General features: G+C 32.9%; 1 protein-coding gene across 2 annotated transcripts in view; it reads left to right on the top strand.

Moving 5' to 3' along the window:
- UBE2V2 (ubiquitin conjugating enzyme E2 V2) overlaps positions 1-6,315 on the top strand; it is a 66,245-nt gene extending 59,930 nt beyond the window's left edge. For both annotated transcript variants that reach the window (XM_051970224.1, XM_051970225.1), the window contains one exon: positions 3,912-6,315. In XM_051970224.1, the coding sequence (XP_051826184.1) occupies positions 3,912-4,058 (147 nt within the window). In that variant the 3' untranslated portion in view covers positions 4,059-6,315. The remainder of the gene's footprint in view (positions 1-3,911) is intronic.
- Positions 6,316-18,379: the final 12,064 nt, after the last annotated feature.

Here is an 18,379-nt window from a genome sequence, read left to right as displayed (position 1 = left end):
TCTTCAGTGTCTTCCTCTGAAGATCAATCCTGGTCTTCCCATTCCCATAGTAAGTTTCTGTGGTTGGGTTTCTTCTTTGCCAATTCATTTTTTTTTAATGGAATTCTCTCAGTCTTCCTGGACTCAGACCCTGACTCTGCTTGCTGTTCAGGAGGTAAAAGAGCCTGTGGTTCCTGCTGAGGCTCCAGCCAAACCCAGCTAGCCCCAGGGGTTCCTACTTGGTGTTTCTATGAAACTAACCTGGAGATATTTGCAGTTCACACTGGTTAATCCCCAGCCTGGCTTTCTGATCTCCCTGTTCTGCCTGTTCTGCCCCAAGTCGTCTTGATTTTTCACCAATCTTTGATCTTCCTGAGGCACAAATTTGTTGTTGGTGAGGAGCTATTTGGAGAGCTTTTGAAATTTACTGACATATTCCCTTCACCTTTCCAGGATCCTCCCTTGATTAGCATTTTTAAAAAATCTAGTTTCTTTTTTTTTTTTTTTTTTTTTTGCATAAACTTGGCTTTTCTTAGAGACTGTTTTATCAATGGAAATTAGTTTTTTTGGTGAAGTTCATCTTTTTTCCTTTTTTTCCCCTCCTAACATGTTTATTTAATTTTATACTAGGTTTTGTTGATTTCACTCTATTCAGTGGAAACCATTTGCTAATTTCCTACTATGTGACAGGTACAAGAGTTGAGCACTTTAAAAATCTCTTACTTGATCAAGGCAAGATAACTTATTTTTCTCTTGAAAATTGTGTTAGTCTGAATGTAGACTGCACAATTTTCCTCTGAACAGATTAGTTTGTCTGCAGTATGCATGTAAATCTATAACACTTACACAGATTTTTCTCCATTCTGCCCACTCTCCCATAGAGATAGTTATTCTGAATTTTGAAACTAATATTCAGGTGTTTAGTATTTTCTTTTGTTTAAATCTGTAAAACAATGATATTACAGTTATAGGGAACTTATACCATAAGGTAGCAAATAGAAAGCTGTCCCATTAACTAGAAAATCTTGGGTTAAAGTTCCACCTCTAATACATTTGGGATGCAAATGAAAAGAAAAACTAGAATATTAATTAGATTTTTTTTAGAAAACATGATTAATGGTTAACAATTTTTTAATGTCCTAGTAATCATTTAGTACATATTAATTTAACAATAAGTTTATTTACCATTCTTCTATAATGCATTTTTCTCACATAACAGATTCATTCAGTAGATTATTTTGAGACAAAAATACTAGGAAAAATGTATTTCCTTATGGGGTTGGGGGGAGACTTTCTAAGAAAACAGTATCTTAAAGGAAGAAACATGAAGACAGTGTGGGTAGTAAAGACTGTATTCTAAAAAACACAATAAGAGACATGTTTTAGATAATTGGAAACTGCCCAGCTTTTATATTTCCAATTGTGATATTTTAGTGATTCCAAAGAACTGATGATAGGAAACTGAAGAGAGTAATAATTTAAGCATTTTGCAAATGTGTGTGGAGTATTGTTCTAGCTTATGAACTATATTTAGCCATTTTTATTCTTCTTATGCTTATTATTCTATATAAGTATTATTTTCTTAATGGAGGCTTTACCTCTCTTTGCTACTTAGCACAGAGTCTTTAACAATAGATGTTTAAATAGAAGTGAACTGAACTATCATTCTGTTATAGTTTGGGGCCATGGTTTATCCTTTACACCTGCTTCATTTATCTATCTATCTATCTATTCATTTATTCATTTATTCATCTGTCTATTTGTCCACCCATCCACTCACTCATCTATCTATCTATCTACTTAATTATTCATTCATTCATTCATTCATTCAAAGTAATCTTGTAAAAGAACCTTGCCTGGATTGGTAGAAAAATTGGAGATGCATCTACCTACTATCATTATAATTGTTCCTCATCTCTATTTTTACTGAAACTATATACAATAAATTCTTTAGCATTGTATTTGTGTGAAAGGTTCTTAAAATTATAATTGGAATATCCTTAGACAAAGGTATTAGAAATAGGCTTTTCCCTCTACTTTATTTTCCATGTGTATCTACATAATGCTGTTGTGGATAAATCTTAGGTTTATATGCCTGTATTTACAGAAGTTAGGTGCCATAATGAATTGATAAGCCTTGAACCCCAGTAAGACCTGGGTTAATGTCCATACTGATGACCAAGGACAGGTTTTAAAATTTCCATTGGCTCAGACAACTCTCAAGACTAAGTTAGAAAAGAATTGCTGATCTACGTTTATTAAATAAGCTTTCATAGAGGAATAACACCTAGCTGTAGATATATTTGTTTAGATCTATTATGTGAGTTTATATGTATTAGAGGCAACTCTTGGAAATATAAGTACTACTTTAGTATACATGGAAAGTAGGTTTGAAAGAGCAGCTGTGTATTTGTTCCCAAAATCAAATTAATTCACTCCAAGCCTCTCTTTTGAGGTTTTCAGAAATTTTATTAGGACTTTTCTTTGAAGCCTGGGCTAAGAATTGAGGATTAGGACTTGAAATTTATAGCCCAAAGTAAGGGTGCTCTGCCCCCTCAAATAATTTCTGTCTATGATTAGGATTGTTAATTAGATTTCAAAAATCAGGAGTATCAATCATTTCTAATTCTGAATCAGTTAACTTCTCAACAATTATCTTTCCAAATCAGTTTATTTTAATTGAAATTAAATGAGAATGGATATTTTAATAGTAGACATAACTTCATACAGTTTTTATAGCATAAGATGACCTGCTTAAAAACCTTATAACCATGGAGGATGGAGAAGTATTGTAGGAAGAAGTAATGCATCCTAGCTTCTTCATTCCTACTTCATCAAAGTTCTAAGCAGCATGCAAAACTGAGGAGTGATCCTGAAGTTTAAGGAGAAACTGCCTCCTTGAGCCTTAGTTTCCCCATCTGTAAAAAGAGAGATTTGGGGGCAGCTAGTAGGTACAGTGAATAGAACACCAGCCCTTGAAATCAGGAGGACCTGAGTTCAAATCTAGCCTCAGACACTTAGCACGTCCTCGTTGTGTGACCTTGGGTAAGTCACTTAACCCAGTTGCCTCAGATGAGAGAATCAGACAGAGGCAGACAAATATATATTTGGTTTTGATGGCCCCATAGATGTTCTCCAGTTCTAGATATATGATTTTATGCAGTACACTCTAGGATTTGTAAGACTTAACTTGACTCTCCTTTCTTTGCACATTCTCTACCTTTATAAACTCACAGCTTTGCTCAACATGACACATTTTCTAAATCTGCATCTCTAGTCCTGACTTCTTTGTAGACCTTCAGTCATGTCTTTCATGTTTCCAAAACTGAATCTTAACTATTTTCTCAACTAGTCCTTATATCTCCTTCTCTGCAAGATTGTCAGCCATAAGACTTCATTGAACCCTCTCATTAAATCTCATTTACAACATTTTATTTTAGAGCCTTTTTAAAAAAAATAAAATAAATTAAATAAAAAAGAATTGATTTTAGCTTGGCACATTGTCCTCTCATTTTACAGATATCAACTCATAATTATAGAATTATAGAATAAAGATAGAGTGCTGTCTTTACAGTAATCCATGTTGTGTGTTTTTCCCATTTTACAGATAAGGAAATTAAATTTTTGAAATTATGATTTCCCCCTGTAAGACAACATTGTAAGTTAAAGATAGCAAGTAAGAACCAGTCCTTGGATTTAAGTTTAATATGTCATGCTGCCTTTCTTTTTACAGATGAGGAAATTAAGGCTTAGTCAACTTGTCCAGAGTTATATAGCTTAGAGTGGGACTAACTATCCAAGCTTCTGATTCTTGGTTCATGGAAGATTGAAAGAGAAATTGTAGACTTAGAAAGTTATGCCTAAAATACTTTATTGATCTCTATAGCTGTAGTATTTTATGTACATTTATTTGTGGTCTTTTTTTCTTTTAGGTGGATGCACGGAGCATACCAGTGTTAACAAAATGGCAAAATTCTTATAGCATTAAAGTTGTACTTCAAGAGCTAAGGCGTCTAATGATGTCCAAAGAAAACATGAAGCTTCCACAACCTCCAGAAGGACAAACATACAGCAATTAATTTTAACAAATCTCAAACTTATCTAAACCAACAACCTTCTACTCATGTTAATGTCTTGATTAAATCTCACAATGCAAAACCCACACATTAAAAGAATTCCAGCTGGTATACATGACCTGGACATTTGTAAGAATATATTTAATATATGTACACCCATTATGTTTTCAGGCACAATGGGAAGAAAAATGCAGCACAATTTTTTTTTTTTTCTCTTATCAAGGCACTATCATTTAAGCATAAACCTGGAGTACTCCAAATGGAATTCAGGTTTTACAAGATGAAAGCATGGCAAGAAGTGTCAGATTGCTGTGGAGTAATGTATGTTTCAGAAATCTAATTTCTCAAGAAGGAAAATTATAAGTGGCATGCTTGATCCATCTTGCTTAGTGAAAGAGCTGCAATTTAAATTGTTTAAAATAGCAGGTACAATAAATACTGTTGCTAATTTTGTTTAATTTTTGAAGAGGTGTGGGTACCGACTACTAGTAGTAACAAAGAGTATGTTCAGGATTGTTTTGATACCTGTATTTATAAAACGGGGGGAGGGATTAAGGGAGGGAGATGGATTTCTGTTTTAAAGCAGCTCCTGTGTGTTACATGTAACAGACATGGTAAATACTTGTTTACAGTCTTTGTTATGATAAACCATGAATTTAAGTTTTAAGTGAAAAAACAAAGGAAATAGGTGTATGGATATGTGATTCTGAGATAAAAGTTAGTCTTAAAATGTAAATAAAATGTGGAAAGTATCCTCAGAGACTGTGCCATTTCTATGATATTGCTGTATTATATGTACAATAATTTGCCGAAGTAGCTAAAATCAGAATTATTGTATCCTGTTGATCTCTCTATTTGTTCCCCTATTTTTGTATGCTAAGTTAATTAGACCTTTGGTTATAATTGCATAGGAGCAATTACATAATTGATTTTATCCTGAGAGAATAGAAATCCCTTGTATTGTGTTTTTAAAACCTCACAATTTTTAATCACACCAGAATTTTCAATACCTGTCTCTTACATTCTTGTTTTCACATGCTATTTTAGTTTTTTTTTTAACATTTTTTTTCTTTAACATTTTTTTGTAAAACAGGTTGTTCCCACTAAAATACTTAGTTACATGGAAGTATATAAGCATGTCTCTTCTTTTGACTATACTGTCAGCCCTGGCTGCTTATGATATGAGAATGAATTTCAGCCATACCTCACCCAAAACATTTCCAGATCATATTTTCATCATATTTAATAATGGTTTTCACATTAGCAGCCTTGGTGTTTTTCCATTTAGTTTGTTGAAATGATTGAAATTAACAGTAGCGCACTGTGTTACTTTTCTTCATCAGATTATGTAGTTCATCAGTGTAAAAGATACTTTGGTTAAATTGATATATTTTAATATGCTTCTAACCCTTTAATTATAAAATAATTCACAAGAAATGAATTATAATATTTCTAAAAACCACACACATAGGCACCACTACTTATGTAGTGTGTTAAAAATGTTTTGAAATAATTATTACTGATTTTAAAATATATTCTATTTCTAAAATGTTAATTTTCAAATAGTTGGAGAAGAAAGGAAATTGATGTGGTTTGCCATAAAACTTTGTAAGGTGTTCATGGAACTTGGACAGTCTCAGTGTGCCTATGTATGATAAGTGCTTTTTCACTGTGAGAAACTGTCTTGCCCTACGTGGAAACTAGTATAGTAGTGGGAATATAAATTATTTACTCTGGGAACTTTGTATTATTTTAAATCATCTGTATGCTGTTAAAGTCTTTATATACTTGTGAGGTTGGGAAACTAGAACTATGTTCTCTTGTGTTCCTTCCTCTCAGGCTCACAATTGTGTTCAAGTGTTGGTTTTCTAGCTATATGTTGTCTAAGTTAAATCTGCAACGTATATTTGTCATTAATTTTGGGGGACTATGGATTTCTGCAGAAACTTGCATGCCAATTAACAAATTTAGGAAGCAGAATCCATTTTTGCATGCTACAATTGAGCTGTATGTAGCAGTCAAAGCCATGCTGGTTGGTTATAGAAGGGGGATAATGTAGACTCCACTCCTACAATAGAGTAACATCTAAACAGGGCAGTTTTTATGCAATTTTCCTTTTGTCTCTTTTGAGAAGAGGCTAAGGTTCTAGGAGTGTATAGTTTTAAGTGAACTGTAAAATTGCCTTAGATGATTGTTTAAAAAGGTTAGTAAGTGAAACCCTTAAAGGGTAATCATATACTAATAAAGGATTGTAAAACAACTTCTTCTTGTCCTATTAGGTCAGTGTTCTCCTTTCTGAATTGGTCATATGTTAAACTCTCCCCCTGTGGCCCATCGGATCTGAACTAATGAGATTTATATTCATGGACATAATATGATTTTCCATTGTTTTGGAACAACCATTTACAACCTTACAAACATCTATATGTATGTTACAGGGCCTCATCATAACATTAAAAAAATAGAATAGTTTATGTGCTTAAAGAGTAGCTTAGCTTGGCCCATGTATATTCTAGCAAGTAATTTCATAAGAAAAATAAGGTACTTAAAATGATAAAGTGAATGTTCTTATTTCTTATGCATTTTATTGACAAATGAATATTTAATTTTACTTAAATACACTAACATTTCATCTGTATAATTAAGAAGGAACAGCTAGAAAACACTAATATTAGTTGTAAAAGATTTTCACATGTATGACAATATGTTGACAATTCTGATTGTGTTAATCTAAAACGTAAAGACTTGATGTCATAGAATTTGGTTTAGTAGGAAAATAAATGTTCAAATATGTTTATATTTTTAAACTACACAAGCAATAATGATAATACCAATTTAGTCTAAGGCTTTGTAAACATTTAGGAAAACTGAAACTTTATTTCCCAAATCATTTTTTATAGACTCAAATTTTAGACATATATAATTTTGTAAGCTAGGGATAAGACTAATAAATGCTTTATTTTGTAGAAAGATGTAAAAGGCTAAAGATAGGAATGAAACAGAACATGTTGTACCTTATTTGTGTGCTTCCATAGTAAATTTAATTTATGAGTTTTGGCTTATTTTCTTAGATATAAAAATGTCGATTATTTTTTGCTAAACATGTACATTCTAGTGTATTTTATGCATATCTTATAACAGTACATTCCATTAGAATGGAATTCTAATACTTGACATTTTTATTTTTATTTTTTACTTATGATGTCTCCTTTCTCTAATCTCATTCTATAGTTAACAAATAACCATTACTTAATTTTTTTCCAAATACTACCTTGATAGAAGTTTTCCTTTTTTTTGTTTGAAGATTTAACTTTCAGGGTTTTAAAAGTGTATGTATATATATGGTGTATGTGTAAAGATATACATGGAAAAGGAATGTATAAAGTATATTAAGAGGAGGGGTTACATGGGAAAATTTGGTTAAATAATTTATATTTTTTATAATGGTCTTTCAAATGAGAATGAATAAGTTTTATCAGAAGTTATCAAATATATGAAATGGGAATATCTGTGATAGTGGTACTTAGAAAATGCTATTGGTTTGTTTTTTTTTTTTTAAAGTAATTAGAATCATGGAAAACGACAACAGAGTGGTTCCTATGAGACTTTATTTCTAGAAGAAGCCTGATAATTAGAAAGGAAGAAACCAGTATATAAAATTAATGGAGAAAAAATGGTAAAACTTTTGTTTTGAGAAACAGTGCTGTTGAATTTGTACTTTTTAAAAAGATAGATATGAAAACTCTACTACTGTTAAGTACTAATTGGGATGTATGCTATCTAAAATGTTTTATTAGCATATATACCCATCACGTGCTAGGTCTAGTCAATAAAACCCAAACCAGGTTAATTTCTGGTTTGTGCAAATTGTTGATGAATCTCAGTAATAATCAAGTCTGTTTACAAATGTTAAAAAAAAAAGACCCTGGAGGGTTTGCCCTTCTAGAGTGAATATTTGAACAAGTATGTAAGTATTGTATAAGTGTCCTTTTTGTTGTAAACTGTCAGTTATGAGTCCTGAAAGAACCTGGTTTGGGTTCTGATTAAATTAATATTTACTCTTGTTTTTGCTGAGTAACTGGTGGTTACTTTCAAGGTTATTCAATTAATTATTTGAATGCCTAATATATACATGGCATTGTGCTTTGGGGTATGGCAGGGGTTTGAGAGATAAAAGTAAGACATCTTATCTTGGAGGAGTTTATCATTTATTAGAGTACAAGTAACAAATATAAGTTAATCATTGAAATGAATTTTAATTTTTTTGTGGGATATTGTATTCTGTTGTTGGGACTTAAAGGAAGGCTTTGCAGAAGAGTTAAACAAAAGAGATTTTGCCAAAATCATTAAGGGTTTTTTTTGGGGGGGGGGGGGCTAGTTTAAGGGAAGGCTATATAGTAGCGCTATTATTGAATGGAGCATTGAGGGGTAAAATATGGCTAACAAGGAAGTAACTGACCTGTTCAAAATAGGAAGGGGAAGGAATTTAATCAGAGATGCCTCCAAAGACTCCAGCCTAATGGTTTCCAGGCCATGGCAAGAGGAGTTGGTACATGTTCACACCAAACTTTCCAGTTTAGGGGCTGGAACTCTTCATATCGTTCATCAAGAAAACTAAAGAGTCAGGTATTTTATATTGGGAGGGGTATAGTACCACTCAAGAATCTTTGTGTTCCCACAAAGAGGAGGAGCCATATAGATAGGGGAGTGGCTAGGGCAGAGGCAATCTCGTAGGAAAGACCTAATATATGCATATTTACTTACTCTCAATTGATATTTCTGAATGAGGAATTGATTTTGTAGTATGAAGTTGGTAACATGTTTCTAAAAGTAATTTGAAGATATGACTAAACTGATCTTAACTCACTTCTGTACAAGACTAAATAAAAATGCTTAAGAAAGGTATTGTTGGGGATTTGGAGGGGACAGAGGGAGATGGGGAGATGGGCAGCTAGATGGTACCATGGATACAGCACTGACCAATCAGGAGAACCTGAGTTAAAATTCAGCCTCAGATACCTAACACTTCCTCACTGTATGATCCTAAATAAAAAATGGATTTGGAGGAAGGACAAATAGTTTGTCACAGGTACATGGGGAAATGAAAGCTTTCATAATGGAGGCATTTGGAGTGAATTATGTAAGTGAAGTAAAATTTTGTGAGAAGATGGTAGGCAAACATACACACACACACACACACACACACACACACTCACACTCACTCACTAGTGGAATTTCTATTAGAGTTTGAGGACATAGATTCAAATACTTGGTTACCTTTGTGACCTTGAACAAGTTTTCACCTTTATAGATTTCAGTTTATTCATCTGTTAAATGAGAAGATTGGATGAGATGATTTCTAAAAAATTTTTTAACTCCTGATTGTTCAGGTGATACTTGAATCTATAAAGGTGCTTAAATATATTCTTTCAGAATAAGTGGTTAAGAAGATTTGGTAACTGAATTTTTAAAAACTTGTTAAAAAAAGACCCCTATAAATTAATGTCAGTTCCAAATATCCAAAGATGCTTTCATTAGGCCAATGGTATTTGATTCTTTTTTGTTGGGAGCAGGTAGGTGGATAGAGTGCTGGGCCTAGAGTCAATAAAATTCTTGTTAAAATCTGACCTCAGATTCTAGCTATGTGACAATGGACAAGTCACTTAATCTTTGTCTCACTTTCCACATATAAAATGGGGGAAATAATAGCACCTACTTCCTAGGGTATTGTGAAAATTAAAATACCATATTTCTAACGTTTGCAAACCTTATGGCATTTATATACATGTTAGCTTATTATATCATGGAGAGGGTTATTGTGAACATTAAAATGACATAATTCTAAATTACTTTGCAAGCCTTATGGCATTTATATACATATTAGCTATTATGGATCACTGTCAATATATCAGTTCAGAATAAGTTTGTTGTCAACAAATAAAGTTCAGTTAATTGTTAGTGAAAGTAAAGATGGATTTTTTTCCCCCACCAAAGTTCACACATCCCCTGAAATTTATGAACCCCTTTCGGGGTAAGGAGATCTATCAGCTCTAGGTTAAGAACTTTTGCTCCAAGAGCCTTCTTAAGGTAGCTAATTTAATTTTAATTTGCAAATATAACTTAGAATTTTGTTTTATGACAGTTCCCAATTTATAATTAGCCTGAAGCCCCAATGCTCCCAAATCAATAAATTTCTGTGCTGTCACGGGGAGGAGTATTCTGTGATTAAGGAAATTTGAATTTTAGTCCCAATTTTGTCACCAAAAGTAATTTCTTATCAAAATATTAGACCTTAGGAGAGCCTCAATTTCCTCACTAAATTGAAGTTAGACTAGATTATCTCTACAAATGTGTTCATATCTGCTGTTTCAAGGAGTTTGATCTTTAGGGAAAGAGAGATGAGAGTCTGAAGGTACAGTAAAATGGAGGTGGTATTTTTTTTCCTAAGGCTAGGGCAAACCTGAACATATATATGAATGGGCTAAAGGAGTAAGTAATGAGGGCTTTTATCTTGATGTAAAGGAAAGAATTTAGGTGCTTGGAAATTTAGATGTACATTTTACTAACTGCAGTTGTGGTCTCAGGAATATCCTCACAGGAATACTGCAAAGAAATATCTTCGTAAATCTTGAAAGTGTTTTATTAACACGTTTTTATCATACTTCTAAAATTTACAAAGAATTTGCTTTAAAGCTATCTACTGAGATAGTTTTTCAGTCACATCCAACTCTTTGGGTTGACATTTTTCTTGGCAAAGAAAAGTGGTTTGCCATTTCCTTCTCCATTGACTATACATATTGTATAATATTATATATATAACAATGTATATAATATTGTACGTATTGTATTGATTATACATATTGTGAATTGTCTGAGGTTGCTTTTGAACTCAACTTCCTGTCATCAGGCCCATTAATCTTTACACTGATCTATCTAGCTGCCTCAACTTTAGAGATAATATAAATGTGTGAAACAAGGTCTAAGTGACTATTGGGTAGAATTTGAATCCAGTTCTCTTGATTTCTGACTCAGCATACCATATTTGTGTTGCCTTATAATGTGTTTAACATATTAATGAGTTATTGAATATATAGGAAGCATGATTTAGCAAGATCCCTAGTATGTAATATGGATTTTTTAGAGCAAATTTAATCTAGAAAACTCACTATGGTGAACTATAATTCTTCCTTAGGAAAAGATTAAATCAATTCTGTTTAATGTTTGGTACTTTGATCTATGATTTTATTAATGTGGCTAGTTCTACTACTGTGGAATAGTATAATCCTTATATGCCTTTTCAATCTTCCTTTTTGTTAATGCTTTTTCCAACTCGTAATTAAGGGATTATACTGTTAATTTCCGTCAACTACTATAACTATCTAAACCATTATACATTGCACAATTTAGTGCAAAATTGCTATTTTTGATTAGAGCTAAAATATGAGCATTACTTTAACATTAACAGTTTATCAAGCTAAAATCTGTGATGTAAAATCAGGAATCTTGGGTTCCAATTCTGTTTCTGGCACTAGCTAGTGTGAATTTGGGAAAAGCAACTTAGCTTTGTTAGGACTCATTTTCCATAGTAAATTGAGGAAATTAAACTAATTCTTATACCTTCAAATACTTGCCATTTTAATGTGATTTTACATCATGATTTAAAAATGTTTTTAATTGAGTTTTTTTTTTTTTTGTTTTTCATCCCTTTCATTTCCTAATATATTTTTCTCTCCTCCTTCCACATTATAAGCTGTGTTCCATTTCCTAAATGGACTTCTAAAAGAAGGGAGATACTTATTCCTGTCTTTGTTGCCAAACATTGTTATAGGAATAAACAATGTTTAGTTTTATTTATCATTTATTAATTGGTGGGACGATTGAGGTTAAGTGACTTGCCCAGGGTCACATAGTGACTGAGTGTCTGAGGCTGGATTTAAAATTCAGGTCCTCTTGATTTCAGGGCTAGTGCTCTATCCACTACACCATCTAGCTGTCCCCAATGTTGTTTTAATGTAGTCATCTGAGTCATTTTCCTGGTTTTGCTTACTTCATCCTGCATCAGTTCATAAAAATCTTAACCTGTAATCATGATTATGATCCAGTAATATTCCATTCCATTCATGTATCACAAATTGCTTAGCATTTACTCACTCTATAGGTGATTTACTACTTTGTTTCAAATTCTTTCTTACCAAAAGTGCTCCTATAAATATGTTGATGTGTATTGGACTGTTCTTTCTAACTTTTGTCTTTTGGCATACATGCTTAGCAATGGGATCTTTGGGTTTTAGGGTATTAATATTTTATTTATTTTTTAAAAAGTAGTTTAATTCCAAATTGTTTTCCAAAATGGTTGAACTAATTTATTCATGGAGTCAGGAAGACTTGAATTTAAACCCCACTTCAGAATCACTTTACTAGTTATATGGTCTTGGGCAAGTCATTTGACTTCTTGTCTGCCTTAATTTTATTATCTGTATAATGAAGAGGAGATAATATCCTCTTCCCAGAGTTGCTGTGATGATAAAAATAAATAGTATCTATAATATTTCACATTCTTTAAAACACTGTATAAATGCTAGCTATTATTGTGTTTTTTAAAAATATAAATCTTACCCAAAAATTCTTGGAAGGATATTTGTTCCAACTGACCCTGTTTTTGATTATGATTACTGGTTATGATGAGCATAGAACCTTAGGATCTAATTTCATAGATATACTGCAACAATATAACAGTTCTGAGCAGTATAGCATCAATTGTTTTGTCCTTAATATGCCCTCTGAAGTGGCACTGAGGAGAGGCTATGAAAGGACATAGAAGGCACAGTTCCTGTCTCAAGGTGTTTAATCTTTTTAAAAAAGAACTTTATTGAAAAGACAAGAAAAATAAAGCTCATTGCAGTATGTAGAGTCACACAAAACAAATTCCTGCAATTGGCCTAATCTTCTCTCTCCCAACTCCCCAGTCACTTCTCTATCTGGCAAGTGGTGATAGCATGTTTCATCATGAGTCTGCAGCAGTTTAATTGTAACTTGCAGAGACAAGGCACTTGAAATCATTAACATTGCCATCCTGGTCATGATCAGGTTAATTTTGAGAAGAGCTAGCAGAGACATATGTAGAATCATGACCAGAACTTTTACTCCTAACGCATTTATAGTCTTGTGATCCAATTTTACATATGATTAAGAGTGTGCCAGTCTCAACATTTAAGTACTGTCTATGTGCCAGATACAGTGCTAACTGCCGAAAAGACAAAGAAAACCAAAAGCTACCAAACACCAGTCTCCTCCTCTGCCCCTCTCTCCCCCAAAAGAAGAAAAGCACTTTTGCTTTCAAAGACCTGAATGTTATAGGGAAGACAACATGCAAGCAACTATGACCAATAATATAGAAGATAAATGGGAGATAATGGAAGGCAATAGCACTAAGGAATCAAAAAGGGCTTTTTATAATTGGGGGTTTTAGCTGAGACTTGAAGACAGATAAGAACAGAAAGGAAGATTAAAAAGTTAGGAAGAGTTTATTCGGAGGTAAAGAAGAGGAGAGAGAATTCCAGGTCTGGGAGACAAAAATGCTGGGATTTGGGAGCAGTCTCTTGGGTATGGACTGGTAATGGGGCTAGTATCACTGAAGGACAATCTTGTGGGAAGTAAGGTACAAGAAGATTGGAAAGGTTAAGAAAGGCTGTGAATATCAAAGAGGATTATACATTTGATCCTGGAAGTAATAGGAAAACACTAGAATTTACTAATTGGAAGAGAGGAGACTAGGAGTGACTGAGACATGGGAAAGAGTAGAATTTTAGGAAGACTTGCAACTGGACTGGAGCTTAATACTATTCAATACATAGTAAGTACTTAATGCTTGATTCCACATAAATTTTTATTTTTTTTTTGCTGAGGCAATTGGGGTGAAGTGCCTTGCCCCAGGTCACACAGCTAGGAAGTGTTAAGTGTCTGAGATCAAATTAGAACTCCGATCTTCCTGACTTCAGGGCTGTGTTCTATTCACTGTGCCACCTAGCTGCCCCTTCCACTTAAACTCTTAAAAGTATAACTTTTAAAGTCATAAGTAAAATGAGATGATCTAGCTCAGAGATTTTGACTTGGAACTTCACCATTGTCAACAATCAAGTGTAGTGCTGATGCTATGGATCATGCTTTAATTTATACTAAAAATTTCCCATTTAAAGCAATATTTTATAAGCCTTTCATTAGCTGGTGCTAATTTTTTTGGTGATATTTCCTTAGTATTTCACGTATTTCACATATATTTCATAATAGCCAATATTAGTTAGTGGTCAACATTTATTAAGCACCTGCTACATATTTGGCTCTGTGGCTAAGTATTCAGATTATGAATACAAGAAAAGCATTCTGCCCTCAAGGAGTTTATAATCAAATGAAGGAGGACAACAGACAAAAAGAAAGAATAGGTGGGAGGGGAGAGAAGCTTATATCTCCTATGGTAAAGATGACCTATTGATAGCAAACTTGACTTGCCTTTCATTTGGCAGCAAAGGTAAATGGGAGCCATTTGTGCCTGGAAAAGCAAGAGTACTGATATATACATTTTAAAATTTATTTTGAAATTATTTCCCCACTTCAATTTTTTAAACATTGTTTTTATTTTTTAAAGTTTTGGGTTCAAATTCAGTCCCTCCTCTCTCCAAGACGGTAAGTAGTCAGATATATATTATACATCTGCAATTATGTAAAACATTTCCGTATTAGTCATTTTGTACAAAAAGACTCAAAAGAAAAAAGAATGAAGATTTCAAGTAGAATGCTTCAGTCTGTATCCAAACAATGTCATTTTTTTTTCTCCTCTGGAGGCAGAGTATGCTTCATCATTAATTAGTCCTTTGGGATTTTCTTGAATTGTGTTGCTGAGAATAGCTGTCATAATTCTTTAAACAATATTGTTGTTACTGTGCATAATATTCTTTTGATTCTGTTTATAAGTTCATATAAATATTTCCTTGTTTTTCTGAAATTACCTGTTTGTCATTTCTTATATCACAATAATCCATTACAACTCTACTACAGCTTGTTTAGTCATTCCCTAAATGATGGGTATCCCTTCAGAGTTCCAATTTAGTCATCTTAGATTACAATTTTTTTGAACAAACATGTCCTTTCCCCTTGGTTTTGATGTTTTTAGGATATAGACCTGCAGTGGTATTGTTAGATCAAAAGTATGCCTGATTCTCTAGCTCTTTGGGCATAGTTCCAAATTACTTTCCAAAATGTTTGGATCAATTTATTATTCCAGCAACAGTATATTAGTGTCCCAGTTTCCCCCCTTCTATTCCAATATTTGTCATTTTCCTTTTCATATTAGCCTTTCTGAGGGGTGTAAAGTGGTACCTTGGAGTTGTTTTAATGTGCATTTCTCTATAATCAGTTATTTAGAGCATTTTTTCAAAAGATAGCTTTGATATCTGAAAACTGCCTATTCATATTCTTTGACCATTTATCAATTGAAGAATGATTTGTATTTTTATATATTAGACTCAGTTCTCTATACATTTGAGAAATGAGGTCTTTATCAAAGATACATGTTGAAAATTCTCCCTTCCCCTTTTCTTCCACTTCTGCTTTCCTTATAATTTTGGTTGCACTGGTTTTGTTTGTATAAAAACTTTTAAATTTTATATAATCAAAGTTATCTATGTTACATTTTATTGTGCTCTCTACCTCTTGTTCATAAATTTTTTCCTTCTCCGTACGTCTGACATAAACTATTTTATGTTCTCCTAATTTGTTAATTATATCATCCTTTTTGACTAAATCAGGTACCCATTTTGACCTTATCTTGGTATACTATATGAGATGTTGGTCTATATCTAATTTCTGCCATTTCCAATTTTCTCAACAGTTCTTGTGAAATAATGAATTTTTGTTATAAAAGATGGGATCTTTGAGTTTATTATATATCAGATTACTATGGCCATTTATTATAATGTAATTTGTACCTAATTTAGTTCATTGATTTACCATTCTTTTTCTTGACCAGTATCAGATAGTTTTGATAATTATCATTTTATATCAGTTTGAGATCCAGTATGGCTAGAATGTCTTCCTTTACTTTTTTTTTTCTTTCATTAATTCCCTTGATATCCTTGACCTTTTGCTCTTCCAGATTAATTTTGTTAGTATTTTTTCCTACCTGTATCTGACTTTTTTGGTAGTTTAATTGGTATGCACCTAATAAGTAAATTAGTTTTTGCAGAATTTTAGTTTTATTATATTGACTTGGCCTATCCTACCCATAAGCAATTGATATTTTTCAGTTGTTTAGATCGGACTTTGTGTGAAAAGTGTTTTGATATTGTTTTCATACAGTTTCTGGTTTTTCTTGATAGGTAGATGCCTAAGTATTTTATGTTGTTTACAATTATTTTAAATGGAACTTCTCTTTCTAGCTTTGTTGGTCATATAAAGAAATGCTAAAACTCATATTTTTAAGCAAGTTTTTGTGCAACTTCTCAAATTTGATTCATCTGTGAATGAATCTGAGGATGAAGAAATATGAAGATGAAAGTACTCTTCACTTCCACAGAGAAAACTGATGAACTCTGAGTGCAGATGTAAAACATTAAAAAAAATTTTTTGCAAACATGGTTAATATGAAAATGTTTTGCATGACTTCACCTGTATAATTGATGTCATCTTGCTTGTCTTCATAATGGCTGGGGAAGGGGCTGGAGGGAAGGAGAGAACTGGAAAGTAAAAAATGAATCATAAAAAACAATTCTATATGGGTATTCAATTCCCACACAAATTGTGGGAAACTTTTTCTTATACTAAGATAATTCCCCTTGATCTAAAGATAAATTACTGCTTGATTTTGTGGAGTCTCTTTTTGCTATTCCCATCTTATACCCCTTTTTGGTACTTTTCCCTCTACTCCAGGTCTGTGGGTAGGTGGTTTGCTTAGGGTCCTTGGTCTCATATTGGATAACCTGAGTACTGATCAAAATCATTCCTCATCTTTGCCTTTTCTTATTTACATACTCAGTTCCTAAGTCTTCAAGCCGTGGAAAGCTCCTTTATTTATATTATATTGCCAGTCATGCCTTTGCCCTCTGAGCAAAGATCTCTAAATCTGGGGCTAAAAAGGGAACAATATAGACATATCATTTATAGCAAATTTCAGTTCTTTTTAGCACTAGGTATCCTCTAGTAGTAGGCTTAGAATGTATATTATGTATATTTTATTTTATAAAAGTAAGGTAAGATAGTTACATATTAATTAGGCACTCCTCCAGGAAAGGGGTAAGACTCCTACTTTTTGAGAGAAAAGGCTTTAGGTCAGTGGGAAGCATCTGGGAGCTTCTTAAACACATTGGGTTTGCCAGCCAAATTATTGGTTTATAAAAAGCAAAATAGAAGAATGAAAAACTAGACATAATCAGAAAGTACTCAGTTTGATCCCTGCCTTTGCCAATTACTGCTAATGTGTGATTGTAAATCACTTTAAACTTTGTGAGTCTCTTTATGTGTAAAGTAGGGATGATAATACTTTTAGTACCTGCTCCCTGGGGCTATTGAGAAAATCCAGTAAGTTATATTTTGCAAACTTAAATAGGTTATTCTATGTCAGTTATGTGAATAATTTGAATTTATAATGTGATTAATGTTAGAATATAATGGTTCAAAGAATGAATAGGGGTCACAAAGTTGCCAAATGTATATACATATTCAGTTTGTTCAGACTTTGGCTAAAAAGCTCCACAAAAATCTACTGTAAGGGAATCTCAGAGCCCACTTAATTTGACCTGTATTTGAGCAGGATTTATTCTACAACATGCTGAAGGAATTATCAGCAATCCATCAAACTTTTACTAAAGCACTTAATATGTTACAGGCACTGTAGTCCAGGCACACCAGGACAAAAAATGTAACTATGCTTTAAAAGAGTTTACATTTTATTAAGGAAGGCCCAAATAGAATTTTCAGAGCAGGAGAAGCACTAAGAGTTATTGGAACAGGAAGGATAATAGCATTTGGACAGTGAAGTGGCACAGTGGACATAGAATCAGAAATTTTTTATTAGATCATTTCCAGCCTCAGACTCACTAGCTTTGTGATTCTGGGTAAGTCACTTAACTTTGTTTGCCTTAATTCTGTAAAAATTAGCTGAGAAGGAAAAGGCAAAGTACTCTGATATTGTTGCCAACAAAACTTCTCATGGGATCATAAACAGTTGGACTGGACTGAAATGACCTGTATACAAAAATGCAGTGTGACTTAAGTAAATTAATTTGCAATTCTAAGGGAGATAGGGAAGCATTCTAGGCATGGTAGACAGCTAT

Source organism: Antechinus flavipes, chromosome 1 (genome assembly GCF_016432865.1).
Source record: "Antechinus flavipes isolate AdamAnt ecotype Samford, QLD, Australia chromosome 1, AdamAnt_v2, whole genome shotgun sequence".
Classification (NCBI taxonomy): Eukaryota; Metazoa; Chordata; class Mammalia; order Dasyuromorphia; family Dasyuridae; genus Antechinus; species Antechinus flavipes.
Note: the sequence above shows the minus strand (reverse complement) of the source record. Positions and strands in the feature narration are given on the sequence as shown.